At 45.8% G+C, this 24,147-nt stretch overlaps 1 protein-coding gene across 1 annotated transcript; it reads left to right on the forward strand.

The window, feature by feature from the left end:
• Positions 1–1,631: 1,631 nt before the first annotated feature.
• On the forward strand, positions 1,632–23,696 carry SLC15A4 (solute carrier family 15 member 4). The gene is made up of 8 exons (XM_059485413.1): positions 1,632–2,204; positions 8,103–8,398; positions 9,188–9,356; positions 9,932–10,009; positions 10,968–11,136; positions 15,068–15,223; positions 19,781–19,939; positions 22,207–23,696. Exons 1-8 carry the CDS (start codon positions 1,635–1,637, stop codon positions 22,353–22,355), a joined length of 1,746 nt encoding a protein of 581 aa, XP_059341396.1. The 5' UTR covers positions 1,632–1,634; the 3' UTR covers positions 22,356–23,696.
• The last annotated feature ends 451 nt before the right edge of the window (positions 23,697–24,147 follow it).

Raw genomic sequence — 24,147 nt, forward strand, 5'->3', positions numbered from 1 at the left:
AATATGACAATAAGCTAGGAAAAGATGAAATGTAATTTTGTTACAGAATCAGTCACATTACAGTAGTTCACAAAGAAATGCCTGTACAGCTGATTGCCTTTTCCTCATTGTCCTTTGTCATGAAATTTCTTAACTAGTTAAGAAAGCAAATATATGTAATCAGTCATTTTTATGGCATATGTTATTTACAAAGGCCCATTACTGAATGACTGTATTTACTTTTACAAGCATCACTTGCTCCAAAGTAAGTCATGCCTGAATGTTTGCTATGTAACTACATGATGTCAATAAACTTAACTTTTTCATTGAAAACACACAACCAGCAGTGTCTTACCCACTTTGTTCTGGCCAAAAAAAAGACTTTTAAGATCTGCTGCTGAAGACAATTTAACACATTCACAAACTGTACCTCAACACATATGACGGTCGAACTGCAGCACATCTCAGGGTTGTAATCTTATGTTTTCCCATTTTAATCACATGCTTTGTCCCACTGAAATCAGTGTTCACTCTCCATGTGTACCTGGATAATTCCTGCATGCCTTCACACCCAGCTGCTGCTCCCACTCCTGAGTCACCAGGCACATCCTGGGGGCTGAGCTGGCCTCAAACACATATAAAAACACATATAAACCCAGCCTTTTACAGTGCACATTTATCACCTTATCCTTGTTGTGCGACAATCTTTATAGCATCAAGTTACCCTAAAAACCCCAAAGATTATTTGGGGTATGGAGCATCTCTTTTGAGGAACGTGGAAGCCTGTTTAGTCTCAAGAAGACTGAGAAGGGATCTCATTAATGCAAACAAATATCTCAGAGGTGGGTGCCAAGAAACTGGTACCAGGCTCTTTTCAGTGGTGCCCAGCCACAGGATGAGGAACAACACCCATAAACTAAAGCACAAGTTCCACCTGTCCGTGAAGAACTCTTCACAAAGTATGGCAGAGCAGCTGCCCATGGAGGCGGCGGATCCTGCCTCCTGCAGACATTCCACACCCCTGGGCGCCTTCCTGTGCCAGGTGACCCTGCCTGGGCAGGGCCAGCCGGAGCTCCTTTGGGACAGTTCGGGGATTCTGTGCATTTCCATTTCCATTTCCCTGTGCAGTCCCCGAGCGGCAGCCGGGTCACGGCGGGGAGAGGCGCCGCACACCCCGGGCTGCCCAGCTCCGGCTGGCGCTGCCGGCCGCTCTGACGGGCACCGTGCCGGCCCTCCCCGGCCGCTCTGACGGGCACCCTGAGGAACCTCCCCGGCCGCTCTGACGGGCACCCTGAGGAACCTCCCCGGCCGCTCTGACGGGCACCCTGAGGAACCTCCCCACTGCCGGCCGGCCGCTCTGACGGGCACCCTGAGGAACCTCCCCGGGCACCCGCCGGGACTCCCTCACGGCCACACCACTTCCGCCCCGCCGCGCCCCACTCGGCCATATGATGGCGCGGCGGGCGGAGTGACAGCGCCCTCGACCAATGGCATCGCGCCGCTCTTGGGGGCGGGGCCGAGCACCGGCAGAGTGACGGCGTCCTCGGCCAATGGCGCCGCGGCGCCGCCCGGGGGGCGGGGCTGGGGCGGCGGCGGGCGCGGGTCCCGGCGGGCGGGCCGGGAGCGCGGCGGGGCAGCCGGGGGGACGCGGGGCCATGGACGAGGCCGAACCGAACGAGCGCAGCCCTCTGCTGAGCAGCGGCGAGCGCGGGCGGGCGGCCAGCAGCGCCTTCCAGGGCCGGCGGCTGGCCTGCGCCGCCGTGCTGCTGGCCGAGCTGCTGGAGCGAGTGGCCTTCTACGGCATCACCTCCAACCTGGTGCTGTTCCTCAACGGGCCGCCCTACGGCTGGGAGGGCGCGCAGGCCAGCCAGGCGCTGCTGCTCTTCATGGGCATCACGTACCTGGTGTCGCCGTTCGGGGGCTGGCTGGCCGACGCCCTGCTGGGCAAGTTCGGCACCATCCTGCTCAGCATGGCGCTGTACCTGCTGGGCATGCTGGCCTTCCCCGTCATCGCCGCGCCGCACACCCGCCAGGGCCTGTGCGGGGACATCCCCCTGTTCCCCGTGGAGAACTGCTCCTCGCCGGCCGCCAACGCCACCCTGGCGCCCTGCTCGCAGGCCGGAGCCACCCGCTACTGCGCCGCCGCCACCTTCGTGGGACTGGTCCTCGTGGGGCTGGGCGTCGGCTCGGTCAAGGCCAACATCACCCCGTTCGGGGCCGACCAGGTCGGGTATGGTGTGGCAGCTGCAGCGCTCGGGGTGCCCAGGGTGGCAGAGGGGCTTGCCGTGCTGGGGTGGGCAGTGCCCGGCCGACTGGCCTCTGTGCAGGTGCTGAGCCTGGCAGGGAATGGCATCACCCAGCCCTGGCCCTGTGCAGTGCCGCTGGTTCAGCTGGGCCACGTTCGGTGTCATTTCGGTGCCTGGGGAGTGTCAGATCCCTTTGCTTTCCTGGTTACCCTGCCTCACATGTGGGATCTGAGTTGGCTGAGCCATCACCATGTCAGGGCTTGGGTTGAATACTTAATGGCCATTAAGTGGACTGTTAATTGTCCTCGCAGTTTGTACCCAGTTAACGTGGCCTCAGAGCTCATCAGGTGAAGTACAAGATACACATTTGAGCTGTGACAAGGATGACATGGGGCTCCTAAGGCAGTGTCAGAGGCCTTTACCATCCTGAGATAAAGGATCTAACAGTGCAGAACTAACAATTTTTATGCTTTAGGTATTTGTGCACTGCCTTGCCCTGGAGTGCCATTTCTGTGCAGCCTGGTGCTGCATCACATGATGGGGGAAGCTGCTCTGGCCGTGGTAAACATCACCTGGGCTGTTCGAAGGACACATCCTGCCAAATGACCTTGTGGGGACCCGCCACAGTGATCTCATTCATTGGGTCATCACTGCAGAGCCCAGGGGCTGCACAGAAAATGTTTGAGAGGCAGCTGCAGTTCTGTAGCAACTGGAATGCTCTGTTACATGTAGGTTTTTTTACAGTCCTATGCTAAGGCAGTGTGGATGTTGAAATGTAATTTCTGCTTTGCAAATGGAGAATTTCAGCATGCTCAGGTACTGCTGAGCAGCTTTTCTAACTAAACTGAAACTCCAGTGGCATGTCTGCTGGCTCACTGAGTTCTGGTTAGAGCAGGTATCAGAAATGCCATGCATTCTTTGAAAGAGGGAGAATCCACCACAGAACCATTGCCAAACATACCTCCATTCTCTGTTGTGCAGTTTGCATTTGTCATTCTTTGGTATTTTGTGTATTCTGAATTCTGGGTGAAAGGCAGTATATAAATGTAAAACATTATTATAGCCCAGGATCGTGTGTCCCCAGTGCATTAGCTCTGCTTGAGCCAGCCTGAGCCCATCAAGTGAAATAGCTTTAATATGACTTTATCTTGTAAGGTGTTTTTCAAAACTGACTGCTTATCCCCAGAACGCTTTATGAAAGTTAGATATGGGAGATAAATAATGGCAGGAACTGAGCAAAAGAACAGCCATTGCCAATGGAAGTGTAGCAGTTGTAGCTGGATTTTGTAAAGGCTGTTCCCCCAGGATTTCAAGGGAAGCAGGTTTTGGCTGAGTTTGAAGATAATTCACAGTGATTTATGTAGGGTGAAGCAAAATAAATACTCCTTTCTGGGCCATAATAATCAGTGCAGCTCTGCCGAGGTCTGAATTTTTCCCCTTCTCTCTTTCTCTGGCTTATCTCTTGTTAAATATATTACAGCATGCCACTTACCTTGGGGTGCAGTTTGGGGCCCTCTTGGGTGCCTTTTCCCTGCACAGGAATGCAGAAAACTGCGGGGGAGATGAGTATATATCTATATAGCTGTATGTATCTATCTGTATCTGAGAATAAAGTCTGTCCCGGAGCCACGTTCTTGGGAGGCCAGAGCACATTGCAAACGTGTTTGGGCTGGATGTGCGCTGAGAGGGTTTGTCCCCTTTCCCCAAGGAAGGGATGAATTGTACATCATGTACATCAGTTGGCACAATCACCTTTCAGAATGTTAATTGCATTTCATTGCAGATCTCTTAGAAATTACCATGTGAATTTTTCAGCTTTAATGTATAGAATTTGGGCGGAGGGCTCTTGTATAATGAGAGGTTTCTTTATTTAGCAGAATCACTTTGTGGAATATGGGAAACTGAATGGCAATACTTACTTTTCTCTGTTTCCTAACTCTCTGTTGAGTGCCTGCTTTTAGAAGTGCTGTTAGAGTAGGGTTAGAATGAGTAACTTCCACCACTCAGCTTAGCAAAGAGAGTTCTGCAAGGCTGGGACAGACCAGCTTTTCCCAGCTGCGTTTACAGATGTTTTTCTAGAAGTGTCAGCCTGTCCGTGGTGCTGTGTCAGTCTGAGGGGACGCTTCTCAGAATGGGGTTTCTCATCATGTGATCCCATGCCCTGGCACTTTCCAGTTCCCCTTTCGGGCCAGCGTTTGCTGTCGCTTCCTGTTCTTGGAGCAGCCTGTGTGTGACTTTGTGCAGTTGGGAAACAATGGGGCTGCTGGTCGTTGTTGTGAAAGCTGCTTCAGCCTCAGCACCGAGGCCAGAGGGGCAGCAGACTCCTAATCTGGTCTCAGCCGTAATCACTCTAATTATAGCTGGGTCTCTTGCAGGGTTACAGCGCCTGGGGAGGCCAGGTTTCACCCAGCTGTGCTGCCCTCTGAGCTGCCTTCACAGCCAGTAAATAGCAGGCTACAGCTGCCACAGATCTTCCAGCTCTGCTGAAATTGGTGCTGTACAGTTATTTTTTCCAGCTATTGGAAATTGCTGCTGTAATGATGGCTTTAGAGTGATTTTCAGCCCTTATTTATTTGTAGAGCATAGATTTTCCAGCCTCTGGATGAGGATGGGGAGCCAGGTATAAAGATTTGAAGGTCCCTGACTAAAACTTGGTTTGTTGTTGGTGCTGTCAGACTTCTTATGAGCCTGTGGACCTCGAAGGCTCTGCAGAGAGCAAGTTTGAAACAAGTTGTGGCATTCAGGCCAGTAATAACAGATGGGAGAGGAACACACTTTATATGAGGACTTGCCGAATTTCAGTGTAAAAAATTGAAATTACGTAGCAGCTGAGTAATAGTGTGGAGCTCAGCTACCCAGCTCTGTCAGATGATCTCAGAGTCAGTGGTTGTGTGCAGTGACGGATTAGAGGGTCAGGATTCTGTACATTTGCACAGAACTCATCATTGTACCTTCTTTGGTAGGCTAAGGACAAGAACAGGCTTCTCTGTTCCATCCCTGCTCTGCTGTGTGGCTGCTCTCAGAGGTGACTGCAATGAGTTTGGGGCTGTTTGGTACATTTGTCACTTGTGACTCTCAGTTGACTGCAGGAACAAATGAAAACTACTACTGTCAGGGACTTTTGAGTGATCATGTTCCTTTCACGTGGGGTTTTGACAAGACATCTTCATAGTTCTTTGTCTTTGAGAAGATATTCCACTAGGTAGTCAGTGGGACCTTTATTCAGTTATTAATGTTTGCCAGTTAAATGCCATAGTGGCATTTCTGATGTGGCTGTGATGTGATTTTTAGTGCAAACATATGCTTTGATAAAGAAGGAAGAAATGGATTCTTTGCATTGTAAGTCTGTCGTGTGTCTGTCCTTTGAGCACTGCCTTCCTTTGGTCACTGTCACAAAAAGGACACTGGAGATGGTGAAGGAAGTTTCCAGGAAGGGCCACAGTGGTCACTATGGTCACCAGTTTCCAGGTGAGGAATCACAAATCAGTCTAAATTTCCTACCTCTGAAAAGGCAGCAGAAAGGAAGATGTGACAGTGGTTTGTGCCAGCAGTGGCAGGGGAGAGAGGCAGCAGTAGAGGAGGAATGGGATGGCAATGGGATGGAGCTGGGCTGTGACTGGAGCAGGAATGGGATGGCAATGGGATGGAGCTGGGCTGTCTGTAGAGCAGGAATGGGATGGCAATGGGGTGGAGCTGGGCTGTGACTGGAGCAGGAATGGGATGGCAATGGGATGGAGCTGGGCTTCTGTAGAGCAGGAATGGGATGGCAATGGGATGGAGCTGGGCTGTGACTGGAACAGGAATGGGATGGAAATGGGATGGAGCTGGGCTGTGACTGGAGCAGGAATGGGATGGCAATGGGATGGAGCTGGGCTGTGACTGGAACAGGAATGGGATGGCAATGGGATGGAGCTCAGCTGTCTGTGGATCAGGAATGGATGGAGCTGGGCTGTCTGTGCAGCAGGAATGGATGGAGCTGGGCTGTCTGTGCTGGTTCCTGGAACAAGGTGAAAGGAGGCAGGCTCAGACAGACTGGTTCAAAGCAGGCACTGGAGGCAGCCCTGCCCACTGTGCCATTGCCTGTGGAGCTCTTTGCCACGGGATGCTGTGCATTCTCAAAGCTGACCTGGGTTCAGAGGCAGGTTACACAGGCTCGTGGAGAGGAGAGCTGCTGCACTGTTTAAGCACAGAGAAGCCATCCTTGGCTCAGGAAGTTTCTCAGGAGCTAATGGTTGGAGGCTGGGATAATGCCTGTCAGAAGGCTCATGGTGTGCTTCCCTGTTCTTTCCTGCATCAAAGTTGGCTTTCTTCTCTCTGCTCTCCTTTGTAGAGATGTCAGCCAGGTCATGTGCAGGAGGGAGGATGAGAAGTCATCTGCCTTGCAGAAATAAGAGAACTGAGACTTTGTGATGAAGAAATGGAAACTTCATCAAACACATTGCTAACGCTTACACAAGTTGGAGCACTGTGTTTCATTAATTGTTTGCTAATATCCTGCTGCTCCTTGGGCTTTGGGAGGGATTCCTGGATTGAGCCACTGCTGCAGTTGATGAAAGTTAGGAATTGAGTACCAAGTTGAAGCTGGAGAGGGAGAATTTCTTGGGTTTAGCCTCCAGGATTGCATTGGACATTCTGACAGACGCTCTGAATGCTGGCAGTGCTGTTAACTGTGCACAGGAATAGGTTCTTTCATATTTCCTCTGTGGGGCTTGGCTAAATGCTACAGATGGGTTTGTGCACCACTGGGAAACCTGAAGCTGTTAATCAGAACTGGCAGTGTTAAAAACTCATTTTAAGACACAGCTTGCTTTTCATACTGCAAACTAAATAGGAGTCTGTTGGAGATCTGGCAAATGAGGAGGGGAAATCTGCAGTTACAAATGAAAAATAACTGACTCAGCCAGGCTGGTGCATGGCACTGACTTGCTAGTCACTGTTAATGGCCTTTCAGTCATCAGCCACTGACAAATGCAGTATTATGGATTCTCCTGCAGACTACTTGATCTTTTTAATGTGTTTCAAACTTCAATTTGCATCATTTCTCTTACATCACCTCTTATGAGTGATGCTGGATTCCTGGGAGTGAATTACAAAATGTGGGGTAACTTACAGTAGGCAATAATAAAGAGGGATGGTAAAACTGTACAGATAGTTCTATAAACAGGGATGTCTTTACTTTCACTGGAGAGACTGAGAGCTTCAAGCAGAAAAAATAACATTATGAACAGCGCTGACTTACAGGGATAAATATTTACTGGGGCCTTGTGATCCTCAGGCAACCCAAATTTAATAATTTTTTTTTAAAGGTCAGAAGGACAAGTGCTCAATTTGTGTTCTGATGAGAGGCATTAAGACTGTGTTAAAAATTAAATTTTTGTTTAATTACCAAGCATTCATTTGAGGCTTAGAAAATGGAATAGTGTTAAATGTTGTGTAAATACAGTTAGAAGAAGCAACTGTGGCAATGTGTGAATTTCTAGGTAACTTAACTTTTTGTTACTAAAAACCAGTTACTTAAACTCCTGTGATCTATGGGATGTTAATCTGAGGGAGCTTTTTGTAGAGCAATGACCCAGTGAGGGTCAGTGCAGTAGGAATAATAATGGCCTCTCTGGGGGAGCTGTGTCTCAGTAGTGTGGCTGTTTTATCCCTGTGCTGAGCTTCCAGGTTTCTCACATAATGGTGCAGCTCTCACTGAGGTGGCATCTCATCAAATACCATGTGAAGCCAAAACACTTAAATCATTCCAGTGTGACTCTAAATGAAACCTGAGCTCTTCGGTGTGTTGAACTTGTTAGAATTCTAATTCAAAGATTCTAGTTCTGTTTAGCCTTATTTTCTTCAGAATCTGAAGGGCTTGCTTTTAATCTTCTCCAGGTCAAGGACCGGGGTCCAGAAGCCACAAGAAGGTTTTTTAATTGGTTTTACTGGAGCATCAATCTGGGAGCTATCCTGTCTCTGGGAGGCATTGCCTACATCCAGCAGAACGTGAGCTTTGTGATCGGGTACAGCGTCCCCACGGTCTGCATCGGCATTTCCTTCATGGTGTTCCTGTGTGGCCAGGGCTTCTTCATCACCAAACCTCCTGATGGCAGTGCCTTCACAGACGTGTTCAGGATCCTCACATACTCCTGCTGCTCCAAGAAGGGCCACGGGGAGCACTCAGCAAACAGGTTTGTGATGAGCTCTCCTGTGTGATCTCTAGAGTCACCTAGGGCTGAGCTCCTCAGCTCACCCTGCCTGCTGGTCACTGCCACCACAGGCTGCAGGAGAACAAGCAGGGAGCAGCTTTGCTGTGAGAGCTGCAGAGCTGGAGGCCTGGAGCTGCTTTCTGGGAGCTGAGGGATGGAGGAGGCACAGTGAGATAGGTCCCTGGGTGTCCCTGCAGCCAGAGCGTGGTGTCAGCTGAGCTCTGTGTCCTGCCACCTCAGAGCTCCTGAGGGTGTGCTGTACCCTGACTGGGCTGCTCTCAGCATTAGTTAACTTTCTTCTCTGGCACATGTTTGTGGATGCCTTCTGGTTTGAAAAGCACTGTCATGTGCATTTAGTGCTCTATGCAGCTTGATGGGGAGCCAGAATTTTGCCACTCTTAAGAGCTGCCCATGGAATACTGGTGGTTGGGTTGGATCGCTGCTAAGAGATGTCAGGTGCCTGCTCTGCAGTGGGGTTTCATGTGCTCAGGTTGCCAAACAGTTCAGTGACTTCACAAGCAATATCACAAACTGCAGGTTACTCCAGGTTCTGCCAGTTACCTAGGGCTGGGCTGTGTGGGGAGGGTGGGAAATAAGGAAACTCCATGGCAGAAGATTTCCTCTCGTGTTTCCACCTGCTGGGGATCCATTCTGGCCTGGCTGCGTTGCTGTAACTTACATGAATGACCCATTTGGGAAATGCATGAGCTTTTTCTAAGGAAGAGAGGATTGCCAGTTGTGTTTATAAACATGTCGAATCCTTTCCCGCAGCGAAGGCCAGGGAGTGCTGCACCCGCCCCGCAGGCAGAGCCTCTTCGAGATGGCCAAGCTGGCCCGGGGGGGCCCCTTCAGAGAAGACAAGGTGGAGGATGTGAAAGCTCTTGTCAAGATTATCCCTGTCTTTCTGGCTTTAATACCTTACTGGACAGTGTATTTTCAAGTGAGTAGTTCCAAATGGTTACAGTTATATTTTATGTAATTTCTAATTTAACATTTTTGGGGTGTTCTCTTTTAAATAGGAAACTTACCTTGAAGTTGAGAGATGAAAAATGACTACTAAGGAATGCTCTCAAATAATATTTTGACCTAATAAAAGAAAAAAATAAAATCATTAGAATTGTAGTTAAGACTCATAGTTGTACAAATTCACATATCCTAAAATACTGTGCTCTGTTTTATCTTGCAGCTGTTTCATATAGGTCAGGCTTAGTGGTCTAGACCTCGTTTTAGTTTTCAGGTTCTGCCTTATGGAGATGATTCGGGATATCAGATACATTTTGGGCAAAAGAAACAATGCAGAAATTGTTTTCAAAGACGCACAAATGATTCTTGGTGTTTTTAGTAAAAATAGCTGCAAGGTTAAAAATCTTGTGATGTTCTGAATGTAATTGTTTTCAGTTTGCTGTGTTAGCATTTCACCTCTGGTATAATCTTTGTTAATGATTGCAAAATAAAAATATCTTGCTCTCAGCGCTCCTTGTCCAAGTAATCTCAACTCCTCTTTCCTGATGCTAGATGCAGACAACATATGTATTGCAGAGCCTCCATCTGAGAATTCCTGAGATATCCAATGACACCAACTCCATCCACACGGTGAGCAGAGCAAAACAAGAGCAGGGCCTTTCTTTAGTGGAAATGCAGATTGGGTCAGTGTGGTACAACAATTCCAGGAGGTGCGGGCAGTGCCTTTGGGGATCAGGGGCCTCAGCCTTTGGGGGTTTAGGAGCACGATGCACATCCCAGATTTTGTTATTCCAGCACGTGCCTGGAGTTCACACCAGCCTGCTCTGGATGCATTCAGGTAACTCTCACTGCTTTCATCCTGAGTTTCTTTATCCTTCAGTGGCCAAAGTGTGACCTTTGGAGAAAGCTGATCAATCTCCCTGTCCTGAGTTTCCAGAGCAGGACAGAAGCTTTTCTGCAAGCCCAGTAGGAATAAATACCCACCCTTAAGTGATACATTAGCATTTGGAATTTGAGACACATTTGTTACTCTAGACTGCCTAATCAATAATCACTTTACCTTCAGCATATTGAAAGAAGCTGTTCAATCAATACTTTCAAGAAAGGCTGGCATCATGTGATGCAGAAATGGCACAGAGAAGTAAACCACAGGATTTACAGGGTTTGCATGTGTTACACCACCCTCTCTGGCCATTTGACAAGTGTAACTTGATTTTAATTGAACTTGGCATGTACATTAATAAGACTGTTTCTGCTCTTCTGTGGCATATTTCTGATAGTTCTAAGCTTAAAGGAGAAATACAGAGCATGGCTATTAAATGCTTTTCATGACTGAATTAGGTACAAAGTTCAATTCTGTCAGAGGAGAAACTGAGCTTACAGATGTATGAGCAGCCTGATTCAGTGAAAACCTGAATAGCTGAATATTTTCTTCAGTTTTTAAACACTCTTATTTGACTTTTCACAATGTCTGTCAGTGCATTGTTGTTTATTTCAGATCAAAGTGTTCAATCAGAACATTATTTGTAAAATAATAGTAAAAATTACCTCTTAAGTATGAAATTGCTTTAATCATCTTCCCTTTCAGTTCCCAGCAGCCTGGCTGACCATGTTTGATGCAGTGCTTATCCTGATCCTGATCCCCCTAAAGGACAAGCTGGTGGACCCCATTTTGAAGAGGCATGGCTTGCTGCCATCCTCCCTGAAGAGGATTGCAGTGGGGATGTTCTTTGTGATGTGCTCTGCCTTTGCTGCAGGTAAGAAAACGACTTGGGCATCTCCTGACACAGTGAATTGTCCAGCTCACTGCTACAGCATTTTCTAAAGAGCTGTGTGAATATTTAATTCAGCATTATTCAGATCTTTTTTAGCAGGATAGTTGGAATGTGCCTTCATGGATGCATTTTCCTCAATAAAGGGGACTGTATCCAACAATTTACTAAACTGTTTTGAACAGTTGCAATAAAATTGGACCAGTTTTCCTGCCTGAGGTAGACTTTGCATATACACTTTAAAAATGTTTCTTCATATATTCTGACTCACAAGTATAAAAAAGCTGAAATTGTACCCAATATCCTTTCCCTTGCTCTGAAATAATAAAGTTAGGTCATGGCTGAACAGGAGTTTCCTCCCACTTTGGGTTTGCTCCCCCCTCTTCCTGTCCCTAATGTTTGGGAATTAGTGTAGTGTAAAATAGCTCAGCTGTAGCATGAAAGGGGAAAGATGGCAACTCTGCTGGCCCCATAAATCAGCTGCTTTTGAGAGGATTTCAGGTTGTTAAGTGCTGCTGATGTGGAACTGAACATCTCTGAGCAATGCTTCACAGAATCTATAGCTCTCACCAGCATCACTGTAATGAACATCCTGATAAAGCATTATAGCATTAAATAAATTCATTGCAGCACTTGGGATCCCCTCTATTTTAGGGAGAGGGACACTTTGTATGGCTATTAAGATCTCTGTCAATGAGAGAGGTAATTATTAGGCCAAGGTCACTTTGTGGGCAAGGAAAGTTCTTCAAGCAAAGTCACTTAAAGTTAAATCAGAAGTGTTTCTCTTATTCCATGTTTCTCAGGACGCTGCTGCTGCAGAGAGGATGATGTAAAACACTTAAATGTCAGCTCTTTAAATAGAACCTGTGGGCTCACATATGAGGGAATTCAAAACCAGCAATATCTGTCTTTATTCCTGGTGGGGAAGAGCACATCAAGCTGTGAGAGCTGAGCTGGGGAATGGACTCATACAGCACAATTCCTTAAAGTTTCTGATGCTTTTTCCAATTCACCTGCAAATGTAACACATGCTTTTGTTGGTTTGATCCTCCCCAAGTCTGCCCCAGTAGAAAGTGAAAAGGTGAATTCTTTGGGTGATTATTTGCAATCTGTTTGGAAAGTTTAACCTTTTGGAGTAGCTTGACATCTCTTCATCATAACAGGAATTTAAGAGCTTCAGTTGGGACAAATTTGGGGTTTAGGAAAATGTTTATTTCTAGCAAGGTGTTGGTTTCTATGTTTCACTCAATTTTTATTTTCTCATTAAGTGATATTTAGAGTTGCCATATTTTAACATTCTTGAAATACACTATTACTACCAACCACTGCTGCCTTGAGAGGGACACTAAATGAAAATGTCAAGAATTTGCAATCATGGCAATCAATATCTTAATGATTTGTTTGTGCCATATTTCCATTTTGACTTGCTTATCCGACAGCCATTAGTTGTGGACACTGCTCATGCTGCCTATTAGATTGGTTAGATTACTTAAAATATTTTACAGACTGTGTTAAAATACAACTGATCAGATTTAATGAACATCTGCTGTGCTTCATGCATCTTATGGTGAGTTCTGAGCAGCAATGTTCAGGGTTATTCAGCTGGAAAATCTACTTCATTTATAGAGTTTAAACCATTATAGCAAGAAGTTCAGATTATTTTAACTACTAAGAGTTAAAAATCAAATATGAAACTTGCCTATCAAAGTCTTAAGGGAAGAATCAATAGATTCCAGATACTGAAGTACTTTGAAGATGAATTTATGGCAAAGTTTGGTATATTGTAGTTGTGCTCCTAGGTGGCTCAGTGGTTATTTTGTAAGAGCATAAACACATTAAAATCACTGGATGTTTTGAGGTGCAACGATTCTGTGTTGAGTGTAAATAAATGAATTTATGTCTGAGCTCTTAGATGACTCTACTGCTTTGTTTACGCTTTAATTAAGCTCCACTCTAAAGTGTTGGGCAGCTATATTAAAATTAAAACATCAAGAAGTCTAGTTTTATTTTAATTACAGCAGCTTTTCATGGTTCAGAGGGCACTGAAGTAAGTGAAAAGCTAAAGTAAGATAAGATGGGTCATCTAAAAAGAAGTGATGAATATAGAGAGAATGTGGGGGCTGGCCTGCCATGAAGAAGTAATAAATTCAGAGCAGTCTTTACCTAAACCCAGATGTTAGTGAGAAATTTGGCACTGTCACTTAGCACAGAGGGGCTGATCTGGCTGCTCCCCTTTTATTTTTAAAAAATGTTTTAAATTTTTAAAAGAAGTTTTATGTCATAGACTTGGGAAGACCCAGGAGAACAGGAATTGTGTTGTACATCAGGAATTGTGTTTGTTTCTGGGAAGTGCTGCCAGTGTGGCTCAGAGGGGTTCAGCAGCTCATGGAACGTGTCCATGGCAGCTCTGGTGCCTCCAGGAAAGGGAATGGCACTGAGGAAGCAGATGGAGGCTCTGCACATGCTGTGATAGCCATGAGCAGCCTATCTGAGCCCTGCCCGTGGCTCTGGGGACACATTTGTGTCCCAGGTGAGGGCACATTGTGGTTTTGGGGACACATTTTGTGTCCCAGGTGAGGGCACGTTGTGGTTTTGGGGACACATTTGTGTCCCAGGTGAGGGCAGGTTGTGGTTTTGGGGACACATTTTGGGTCCCAGGTGAGGGCAGGTTGTGGTTTTGGGGACACATTTTGGGTCCTAGGTTAGGGCAGGTTGTGGTTTTGGGGACACATTTTGGGTCCCAGGTGAGGGCAGGTTGTGGTTTTGGGGACACATTTTGTGTCCCAGGTGAGGGCAGGTTGTGGTTTTGGGGACACATTTTGGGTCCCAGGTGAGGGCAGGTTGTGGTTTTGGGGACACATTTTGGGTCCTAGGTTAGGGCAGGTTGTGGTTTTGGGGACACATTTTGTGTCCCAGGTGAGGGCAGGTTGTGGTTTTGGGGACACATTTTGTGTCCCAGGTGAGGGCACGTTGTGGTTTTGGGGACACATTTTGGGTCCTAGGTTAGGGCAGGTTGTGGTTTTGGGGACACATTTTGGGTCCCAGGTGAGGGCAGGTTGTGGCTCAGGACAGCACTGATACAGGCTGGGAGTGGCAGTGGCTCAGCCCTGCTCCTCTGGATGGTGCTGAATAAATTCACCTTATTTCCAAGGATAAGGGATGAGAGTTCCTTTATAGAGGTCTCTTTTGGGTGCAGCAGGAGTTTTATTAACTATCAGCTATTCTGTGTACTTTATGTGAGTCAATGGTTTAATCTGGGCAACTTCAACAAAACCCCAGAGCATTATTTGATATTCACTTTCTACCCTAAACTGTTGTGCTGAGCAAGCTAAAAATGCTTATATTTTACACTATCCTGTCTCTTTTTCATTCCATATGAAGTACTTTCTATGCAATGTATTGCTTGTAAATCAAGCTCTAATGAGCGGTTGGATCTCTTTGGATGAAAAGTGTCATATAAATGTCATAATCATATTCATAGAGGGTTTTCATAGCTGTACAGGACTGGTGTAGCCATTTCCATAAGCAAAAGGATTTCTAATTTATGAATACTGTGGTGGCAGTTGAAATGGTACAACAGTGCAAAGTAGTAGTTTGTGAAAATGAGATTGTCTTTAAAGAAAGCCCAGCACAGTGTCCATGAGAGCTCTGAGCTGATCCATCCAGAAATGGGCTAAGTGTTTGTATAATTATTGCCACTGAATGAGAATATAATCACTAATTCTATGGCAGAACAACCATGGCTTGAAATAACACCAGCAGAAGTAGTCTGAAATGCTTTATGTCAGAAATAAATACATATTCCTGTTGTATCACTTCTAATTGCAATGCAGGGCTGAATCCTAATTTAATTCTTAATGTGGAGAAACAATGTTTGCATCTTAGGTCAGTCTTTTTTCCCTCCCCTTTCACACAGGAATTCTGGAAAGCAACAGACTGAAAATTGTGAAGGTTAAAACAATTAACCAGACAATTGGGAATGTTACATACCACGCTGCAGATTTGCCAATCTGGTGGCAGATTCCTCAGTATGTGCTGATTGGATTCAGTGAAATATTTGCAAGTATAGCAGGTAAGAGTGTGTGTGTGCTTAAATCTGCTTTTGTATCTGTCATAAATGATGGAATCTTAGAAAATAAATACTTCTCAAGTCATTACAAGTAAGCTCTGATGTTCCCAAATACATTTTCATACAACATTGCTCAATTTAAGTGGCAAAGCTCACCACTGTCTTACACATTTGAAGCTTGGCTATGTAAGACTGTGCTTTCAAAATTAAATTTCAAGCAGAGTGACACCTGAAATATTTGTGTGACATCTAGTTAGTGCTGGATATTTGCAAGACTTAATGGAAAAAATCTACTCTTTCAATATTGTATTTTAATGCAGTTTTGTGTCCTCTGAATATTCCTCTGTGTTGGAAATACAATTTGAGCTTTGTGAATTTTTTTTTTGTCTTATAAACTGAGCTCACATTTTAGAAAGTCAATTAGTAAGTGGAAACACCTTTCTGAGGGCAAAGGGAAGAAATAAACCACATTGAGAAAGACTTACCAGTTTAAATTGATGTTACTTGAGTTTTTCCATCTATGAAATAAGAAAAGTTTTTGTGAATATTAATACTGAAGTAGGTATTTTTCTATCATTTTATCTACTTTATTTCTAGATCAGTTTTTCTGTAGCTATTCCAGTATTTCAACGACTCTAAGCAAACTGAAACTGCTCACATTTTGTGTGTCTTGAACAAATGCAAGAGATGCTGAGTTCCCCAGCAGTGCCCTGTGTGACGTGGCACCGCTGTGTGCCCACAGATTCGTGAGCTGAAGTGCAGTGGGAGGAGAGCAGTACAAAATCCCATTTTCTGGTTTGTCTCCTGTGTGTGCAGGCCCATAGCAGAGGAGAGCTCAGGCCATTCTGCCTGTGGTTTCCCAGCCCTGTGGCCCGGGCTGCCTCAGGGGAAACGCCCCTGGATCTCTGAGCACAGATTGCTGCTGTGCTGCTGGAGCAGGGCTGGGTTACCAGGACAGAAACAGCTCTGAGAGTCCAGGCTTGGCCCTGCTCCAGCAGGACTGTGGAGCTCCCTGCTGCAACCCTCCAAAACTCCTCCAATGGCTCTGTAAAACTCCTTTTAAACTCACTGCATCTCTGCTTGACTCCAGCCCCTTATCATCAAAGTGTTGAATTCTGTTTGCAAATACTGAGCTGTGGGCTCATCCCCTCCCCCTGGGGCACCCCCAGCTCCTTTCCTTGGACTGCTGTGGCAGAGCTCCTGTCTCACTTCCCTGGGGAGGCACTTGCACTGCTGGGCAGCGACAGCCTGCAGTGGGATCTCTGCTCTGGAGATGAGCTGGCCCTGGCCCCAGCTGGCACACGGCCCATTTGTTCCCCTCTGGCTGAGCACACATCTTCTGCCCCAGCAGGGCTCTGTTACCCATGGGCTGCTGTCATCACAGCTGGTAGGAAATAAAATAAGCTGCTTGCACTGCTTGGCAAGGAGAATAAAAGTGGGGTTTGTTATTTTTCCTATCTGCTCATTTGCTGTCCATTTCTTAATCTGTGTATGGTACCTGTCACAAGTGCCAGCACACAAAAATCTGAACATAAAATCTTGCCTGATTTAGTTAGTTACTACAACTAAGGCTGTATTTAGCATTTTTATCCAAAGAGTAAAATGAATTACTTGTGGTCAGTTTTGTTACAGTGCCACTTCAATCCCAACTCGGATAAACAGATGACTTATCAGAAACACAAGTGTTCATGGAAAATTAAACCAATTTCGTCCCTCTTAGGCAACCTTGTTTCTCTATCAGGTACTATTAATAGTTCATAGGTGTTTGCAAGGAAAAAACAGCAAAGCTGTCTGCAGGCTGTGGAAAGGTCCTGAAGCACTCTCTGCTTGCTGAGCTCCAGGCTGAGAGGGCTTTGGTGGAGTTCTCTGGGAGAACTCTTTAAGGCTTGCACAATTCTCATGGGAATATTCTGCTCTTCTGCACTGCTGGGTCTGTGCCAACAGCATTAGAACTTCAAAAGCTCTTGGTCAGTGTTGGGAAAGAAATGCACCAGAAATTCTATGCACACCTTAATTGCTTTGTGTAGTGCACTTTCATTGGATTTTTTTTTTACAAAGGGTCTTTCCTGCCTTCTGATTTTTATCTGAATAGAACTCTTAATATTTTTAAGTCCTCTCAAGACTCAGAGTGTACTTTACCAGTTCAGTATTTAACTTGATAAAGGCATCTACTGTGCTATGAAATTCAGGCTTAAAACAAGCAAAGTGTTACTGGTAACAAAACTATAATGATGGGGAAATGTTTGTTGTGAACAAAAATAGCCCAAGAGCTGAAACATACCTCTGTTTTTCTGTTTACTCTAAAACTAAGCATATTCTTATTAAGCCACATTAGTTACACTTGGGGTACCTTTAAAAAGATGACACACATTGCATTAATCTTTTGTATTATTCTGTCAATCCTCCTAAAGCACCCTTGTCTAACTGGGGATTGTAATCTCACATGACAACACCAGCGAGGGGCTTTCATTTCAGAAGTGCTTGTTTGCAGGAGCATGAAATAATTATCAAGGGCTGCCAGCAGCCAAAGGAGCTCTGAAGGCAAAGAAAACATTTTATATTCTTTATGCCAGATTAAATAGTAGTGTTGCTGCAAAAGTCACTCAAATTTAGAAATGTACCTTATTTTGTTGCAAAAAGGGCAGGGTTACACTCATTTTGGTTTTTGTTCTGAGTCTTAAGGTCTTTTTCCAGCTGGAACAGTCAGATGCAGTGTATCTGTAAAATAAACAAGAAAAGAAGGAGTTCAGATCTTTTCATGTGTTACACCTGACCTTAAGTGGTACAAACATTGAGAAGCCTGGTGCCCAGGCTGTGGCTGGGGCTCAGGAGCCCTGTGGCAGCTCTGATCACCCAGCCAGAACTCCCAGACAAGCTGCTGTGTGCCCAGAGTAGTCTGCTTGGTTTTTCTGAAAGTGCAGCTGGACAGGTAAATCCTCCTTGGAAAATCAGAATTGTTATATTGGTAACAGAGCTGGGAAACAAAGGCAGTGTTAATCCTGGCAATAAATGGCACTGTGCCCCCTGCCCTGCCCCTGGCAGCTGTGCCCGCGTCTGTCCCATCTCTGGCTGTGGTTTGAGCTCAGGGAAGCCCCACAGCTGAGCAGGGCAGAGTTTCAGTTCCTGCTGGCCCTTCCAGCTCCCTGCTGGCCCTTCCAGCTCCCTGCTGGCCCTTCCAGCTCCCTGCTGGCCCCAGGGGATGGAGCAGCAGGGCGGTGGCCACCAGCCACAGCTCAGGTGTCTGTTAAAGAAATGGGCTGGATGAGTAATCACACAGATTTTGGTAAGTGTATTTTTCAGTGTGCTCATGGGCTGGAAAGTAGAGGTTTCACTTCAGCATCAAGGACATGGCACTGTTGAGTTCTAACACAGTTTTTTAACACAGTTATTGTTTTCAAAATATGAATTTGTCTACTGCTCTGTTATAGTTTCATTTTGCATCTAAGCATGAAATAATGTGAGGAGGCTGCTGCTGGAGCACTGAGCACCCAGCTCTGCTCCCCCAGAACAAAGCTCCTCCCTCACAGCACTAGGGTGCCTTGAATTGTTCATTCTTTCCTTCCAAAGAAATGCCCCTGGATTTGTTAAACCAGCCTGGAGCAGTCAGACAGCAGTGGTGCTGTAAATAAAGCATGCCTTCATTATGCCAGACGTGAGAGTTATGCAATTTCAGGTCTAATGCTCTCCTTGCAAGGAAAAATGTTAGATGAGGTAGCATTAATTCCCAGTATGAGCAGACTGTTTTGAAACAAGCATTTCACCTGTCAGAAAGAGCTCTGCAAGGAATGGATTTGATTGTCTCTTGTGAATAATCCCATTTGATTTTTGACAGGAGTATTATTCTAAAAAGGAGAGTTAATCATGGGCATTAATCTTTGTGTGGCAGAGCCTAACCCAGTGTGTGCTCTTGGTACACAAATGCACTAGCACAGATTTGCAGATGGATGCTCACTGGTACCCTTTTCTTGGGTTTATTCGTTGAAATTTGAGCAAAGACAGCTGAAAGTTCAAGCCCTATATCTACAAATTTTAAAAAGAATTGCTTGCTAGCAAGCAATGAACTCGGAGAATTCTAGATCAAAGTAAATTAAATTAAAATAATTACTGCCTTTCCAGTTCCAGTTCATGTCTCTCTCTGCACACTGAGAGACAGAGACACTGAGATTGTAAGAAATAAATGTTCATGGCTCATGCAAGAGTGACTTTTTCCTTTTTTCCTTGTCCTGCCTGTACTGCCCAGCAGCCAGGGAAGCAGGGGAGGTGGGAAACGTGGAGCTGCCAGGTTTGAGCTGGTTTAATTCATTTCCTTGAGGGTCATTTTAGACAGAAAAATGAATATGTTGGTTCAGAAGATTCCTTGATTTTAGACATGGAACATAAATAAGATCAAAGTCTGTGTCTCAGCATTGGGTTGGTGCATTGATGACCTTTTAGAGGATTCATAAAGCAATTAAAAGGTGCTGGGAAGTGCTAAGGATTCACTACACACCTGTGGCTTCTAGAACAATCTGCTCTCATTTCTTACGTGCTCTAATAGCATTTTTTCATCTTTGAACACAGGTCTAGAGTTTGCATATTCAGCTGCTCCCAAGTCCATGCAGAGTGCCATTATGGGGCTGTTCTTTTTCTTCTCGGGGATTGGCTCCTTTGTTGGCTCTGGGTTGTTGGCACTGGTGTCTATTAAAGAAATTGGCTGGATGAGTAATCACACAGATTTTGGTAAGTGTGTTTTTCAGTGTGCTCATGGGCTGGAAAGTAGAAGTTTCAGTTAAGCATCAAGGACATGGCACTGTTGCATTTTAATAGTTTTTTAACACAGTTATTGTTTTCAAAATATGAATTTGTCTACTGCTCTGTTATAGTTTCATTTTGCACCTAAGCATGAAATAATGTGACTGTGCAGAACAATTCACTGCCCTCATGACAGCATGAGGAACACCTCTGCAGAGCCTCAGTTACTTGCTCAGCTCTTACTGCATTTCATCTCTAGAAATTACAAATATTTTCATTTCAGTAAAAAATATTTAAATTACGTGCAGCAGAAGAATATATTTGGTATAAAGTACTGAAATTGCTTTCTGTGGTTATGAGAAGTAAAATGTACCCATTTCTCTCCAAGTGATTATTCAGCTTCCTCATTTCAAGTGACTTCATTGAAATTACCATGAGTTAATTCTGCCCTTCTGTCTGCTAGCTATTTATACTCCTAAAGTTCAACAAATCACCTGCTTTGAGTTGCCAGTGGAGGTTAAAAATAATTACTGGCACCAGTAGGTGGCACCTGGGGAATTTCAGAAAACCCTCCCATCCTCAGTGGGCTAATTAGTTCAGCCAGGAGGAGTGTGAACAGTTCTTCAGATGTCTGCTAGAACTGCCATGTGCACATGGCTTAAAACTGCAGCCTAAACTTTCAGTTTGGTCCAGGAGAATTTGCCATTTCATCTGGATTCACATTTACCAAAAAAGCAGTGGTGCCTGATTCCTGCATGTGCCACGAGCTGGCATCTGTGACTTGTAAGTTCTTTAAAAGATAACAAGCAGCTTGAACTTAGGGAAGTGTCCTCCCCAAAGGAATATTTCACCCCATTGAGACTTCTTTTCCCCAGTCAATCTCAAAATTGGAAAAGGAACCTTTTCTGCAGTACAGAGGTCATTCAGCTGCTAATGGCTCAGTAGGGGATAAGAATTCCACACAAATAATGATGGTGCTTCTTCAGCCCCTTGCCCCTGTTCTCTAGGCAGCTGAGAGAACACACTGCCAGATCTTCTCTCTGTGAAATATTTGGGCTGTGCTAAACCTACCCAGAGGTGGCCAGCACTGGGTGTTTGTGCCTTTCCCAGCAGGGACACACCTGGCTCAGGTGATCTGCAGCTGCAGCATCCACAGCAGCCCCTGCTGTGACCCTCTGTAACTCTATAACTCCATTTTCATTGCTGTAACAAGATTTAAAGTTACCAGAGCCACAGCTGAACTTTACCTGGGTTTTCCAGGGTGGGAGTGACATCCATGACATCACTGGGGGTGACTGACTGCCTCCCAAACCTCCTGAGGAAGTTCCCTCTCTCCAGCACCTCAGGGGTGGTTGCTGCCGTTGAATTGACTTGTTTCTCCCACCAAAACTAAGATTTCATGGGTTTAATATCCCATCTCATAAAGGATAATTACTACTCTTTAAACACATCTGCTCTTGAAATGGAGATTCACATCTATATTGTATTTTAAATGTCAGGGAAAGGCTCAGTTTAATTTTATTGCATTTTATGATAAGTTCATTTAATTGAATCTTAAGTTTCAGTAATTAAAGTAATTGAATCTGCACGTTTATAGGCTTGCAGCAGGAACAGCTGGTTGGGGTCCATGCGCACGTCACTGTTTCAGTCTCTGCAACACATCTGATAATTGTAATGGTCCAGTTGGCTGTGCTGTGCTGGAAATGAGCCACAATATATTGTTCTTGGAAATCCAGCAGGAGCTGGGCATGCTTCCTAACAGAGGAGTGATGTTTTAGCAATGAGCTTCCTGCATTTAACACTGTTCAATGTCCAGAGCAGTAATTTGTGACAACTCACAGGGGTCATCACAGGCGCTCTGAGCCACAAAGAAATCCCCTATGTTTTCATGAACTCTAAACTTTGTTGCCAAAAAAGGCTGAGAAACAATTGCAGTAATGGCTTTTTTTGTATCTGTGGAGTCGCCGACTTCTTCCTTTACAGCATTCATTTTTTGCGTTTTTTTAAATTTTCTTTTGACTTGGTCTAAGGCATTGGAGAACAAAGGAAAACATTGCTTATCCTGGGCACGCCTTCCTCAGCAGTGCCAGCCTTTGCTGAGGATAATTAAAATGAACTTTGCTGTGGGATGGAAATGTGGTTTGGTTTGGTTTGGTTTGGTTCTGCACAAAAGTCTTCACTAACACCTAACAAGATTCACGTTTTCGTTTGTATCATCTTACTTAATGCTTTTTTTCCTCCCCAATTGTTCCTAGGCAATATCAATGGCTGCCAATTGAACTATTACTTCTTTCTGCTGGCTGCTATCCAGGGAGCCACCCTGCTGCTGTTCCTGATTGTGTCTGTCAAGTACGAGCACCACAAGGCCAAGGCGGGCGAGGCGGCTGCCAACGGGAGGCTGTGAGCCTGCGAGGCAGGGCACCCTGTGCCAGGGAGGGCAGTGCCAGCCAGGGCTGCCCAGGGACCTGCAGCCCTGCCCTGTGCCCGTGGGGAAGTGCCTTAGGGCAGGGGCTGCTTCTTGCACTACGGCCTGCCAGGGACAGCAAAGCTGGGTGTGAATCACTGCAGGCTCTGGAGCTGCTCTGTGCCCACAGGGAGCTGAATCCATCCCCTGCAGGCTCTGGAGCTGCTCTGTGCCCATGGGGAGCTGAATCCATCCCCTGCAGGCTCTGGAGCTGCTCTGTGCCCACAGGGAGCTGAATCCATCCCCTGCAGGCTCTGGAGCTGCTCTGTGCCCATGGGGAGCTGAATCCATCCCCTGCAGGCTCTGGAGCTGCTCTGTGCCCATGGGGAGCTGAATCCATCCCCTGCAGGCTCTGGAGCTGCTCTGTGCCCACGGGAGATGTTTACTGGGCTCCTGAGGCTGGCACACCCGGAGGGCACTGCGGGCACCCACAGGGGCTGTTCTGACCCTGACTCTGCAGGCCGAGCCTACCCTGAGGACACAGGAAGGAAACCCTGACAGGAGCCTCAAGCAGTGCGTGGGTTTTCAGTGCTGGGAGTCATTTTGGGGTGAGAAACAGGGATGAATTAAATTACAAATCAGCACAGCTTAAATTTTATAATTGACCTGTTACGGACAGTGTATCAAGAGTTCCAGACTTGCAATCAGGAATATTCAGGACTGAGGGGTGAATCCTAAGTCCCAATCAGGCAGCTGCTGCAGACTGGTGCACAGCTAACGCTTGTTGGGATGGGATGGCAGCTGTTTGACTGCAGCAATGTTTTTATTTGTGAGCCTGCATTAGATGTGTTAGGGCAGCAGCCGCCTCTGGACAAGGCCCTGCTCCTCCCCAAGGACTGTTCAGGTACCTGCAGGAAGCAAAGCAAGCTGGAATTCTGAGCAGATCAAGGCACAGTAACCTCTTAGCAGCCTTTAGCCAGGTCCTTCAGCCTTGTCTGACTTTAGTTAACGTGCTCCAGGGTTTGGATCTTTCAGCAACACATTCCTCCAGCAGAGCAATGGCTTCATGTTCAGCCTCTTGAATTTTAATGATTCTAACAACTGTACTTCAGAGTGTGTGCACACTGCTATGGAAGGTGCAAGGAATTATGCAGAAAGAAAATAAAACCTTTTTATTAATGCGTTGAATTTTTATAGTTTCCTTTGTCTGCAGTTCTGTTGTTGAAAATGTCCTTATTTTGTACATGGACATCTTTTTAATGAGTTTACAAAACAAAATGAACCTCCATGCTGTGACTTTCAACCCTTTGTTTCTAGGTGAATAAAATATACTGTAACTGCTTTGTTCTTTGGCCTTTATTTCCTGAAGACACAGAGGAATGGTGTTGGATTTCTGAGTGTCCACAGGCACCCCATCAATTCTGGCAGGCGCTACAGCAGTGTCCTGTCCCTGCCCAGATAAATCAGCAAAAATGCTTCAGCTATTGCATTCCTTAGCATGATTTAAAACTGGAATGACCGAAGAATAATGTCTCTATGAGGAAAAACTAATTTCCTTTCCTAACTCTGTTTCTGAAGCTGCATATGCTGTGTTTCTGGAATATCCCATTTATAACCAGCTAAAAAAGCATCTTATTAGGAGAGTGGGAGCTGCATAAGAGACAGAAGAGGTTATTTAGTAACTTTTCCCCTTTTTGGGCTGCTGTTCCCCAGAAGAACAGAACACCCCAGCCTGGGGTGTCTCAGCCCTGCCTCACTGACTGCCAGAGCTCCCCAGGCCAGGGCAGAGCTG

Source organism: Ammospiza nelsoni, chromosome 18, assembly GCF_027579445.1.
Source record: "Ammospiza nelsoni isolate bAmmNel1 chromosome 18, bAmmNel1.pri, whole genome shotgun sequence".
Taxonomy (NCBI): domain Eukaryota; kingdom Metazoa; phylum Chordata; class Aves; order Passeriformes; family Passerellidae; genus Ammospiza; species Ammospiza nelsoni.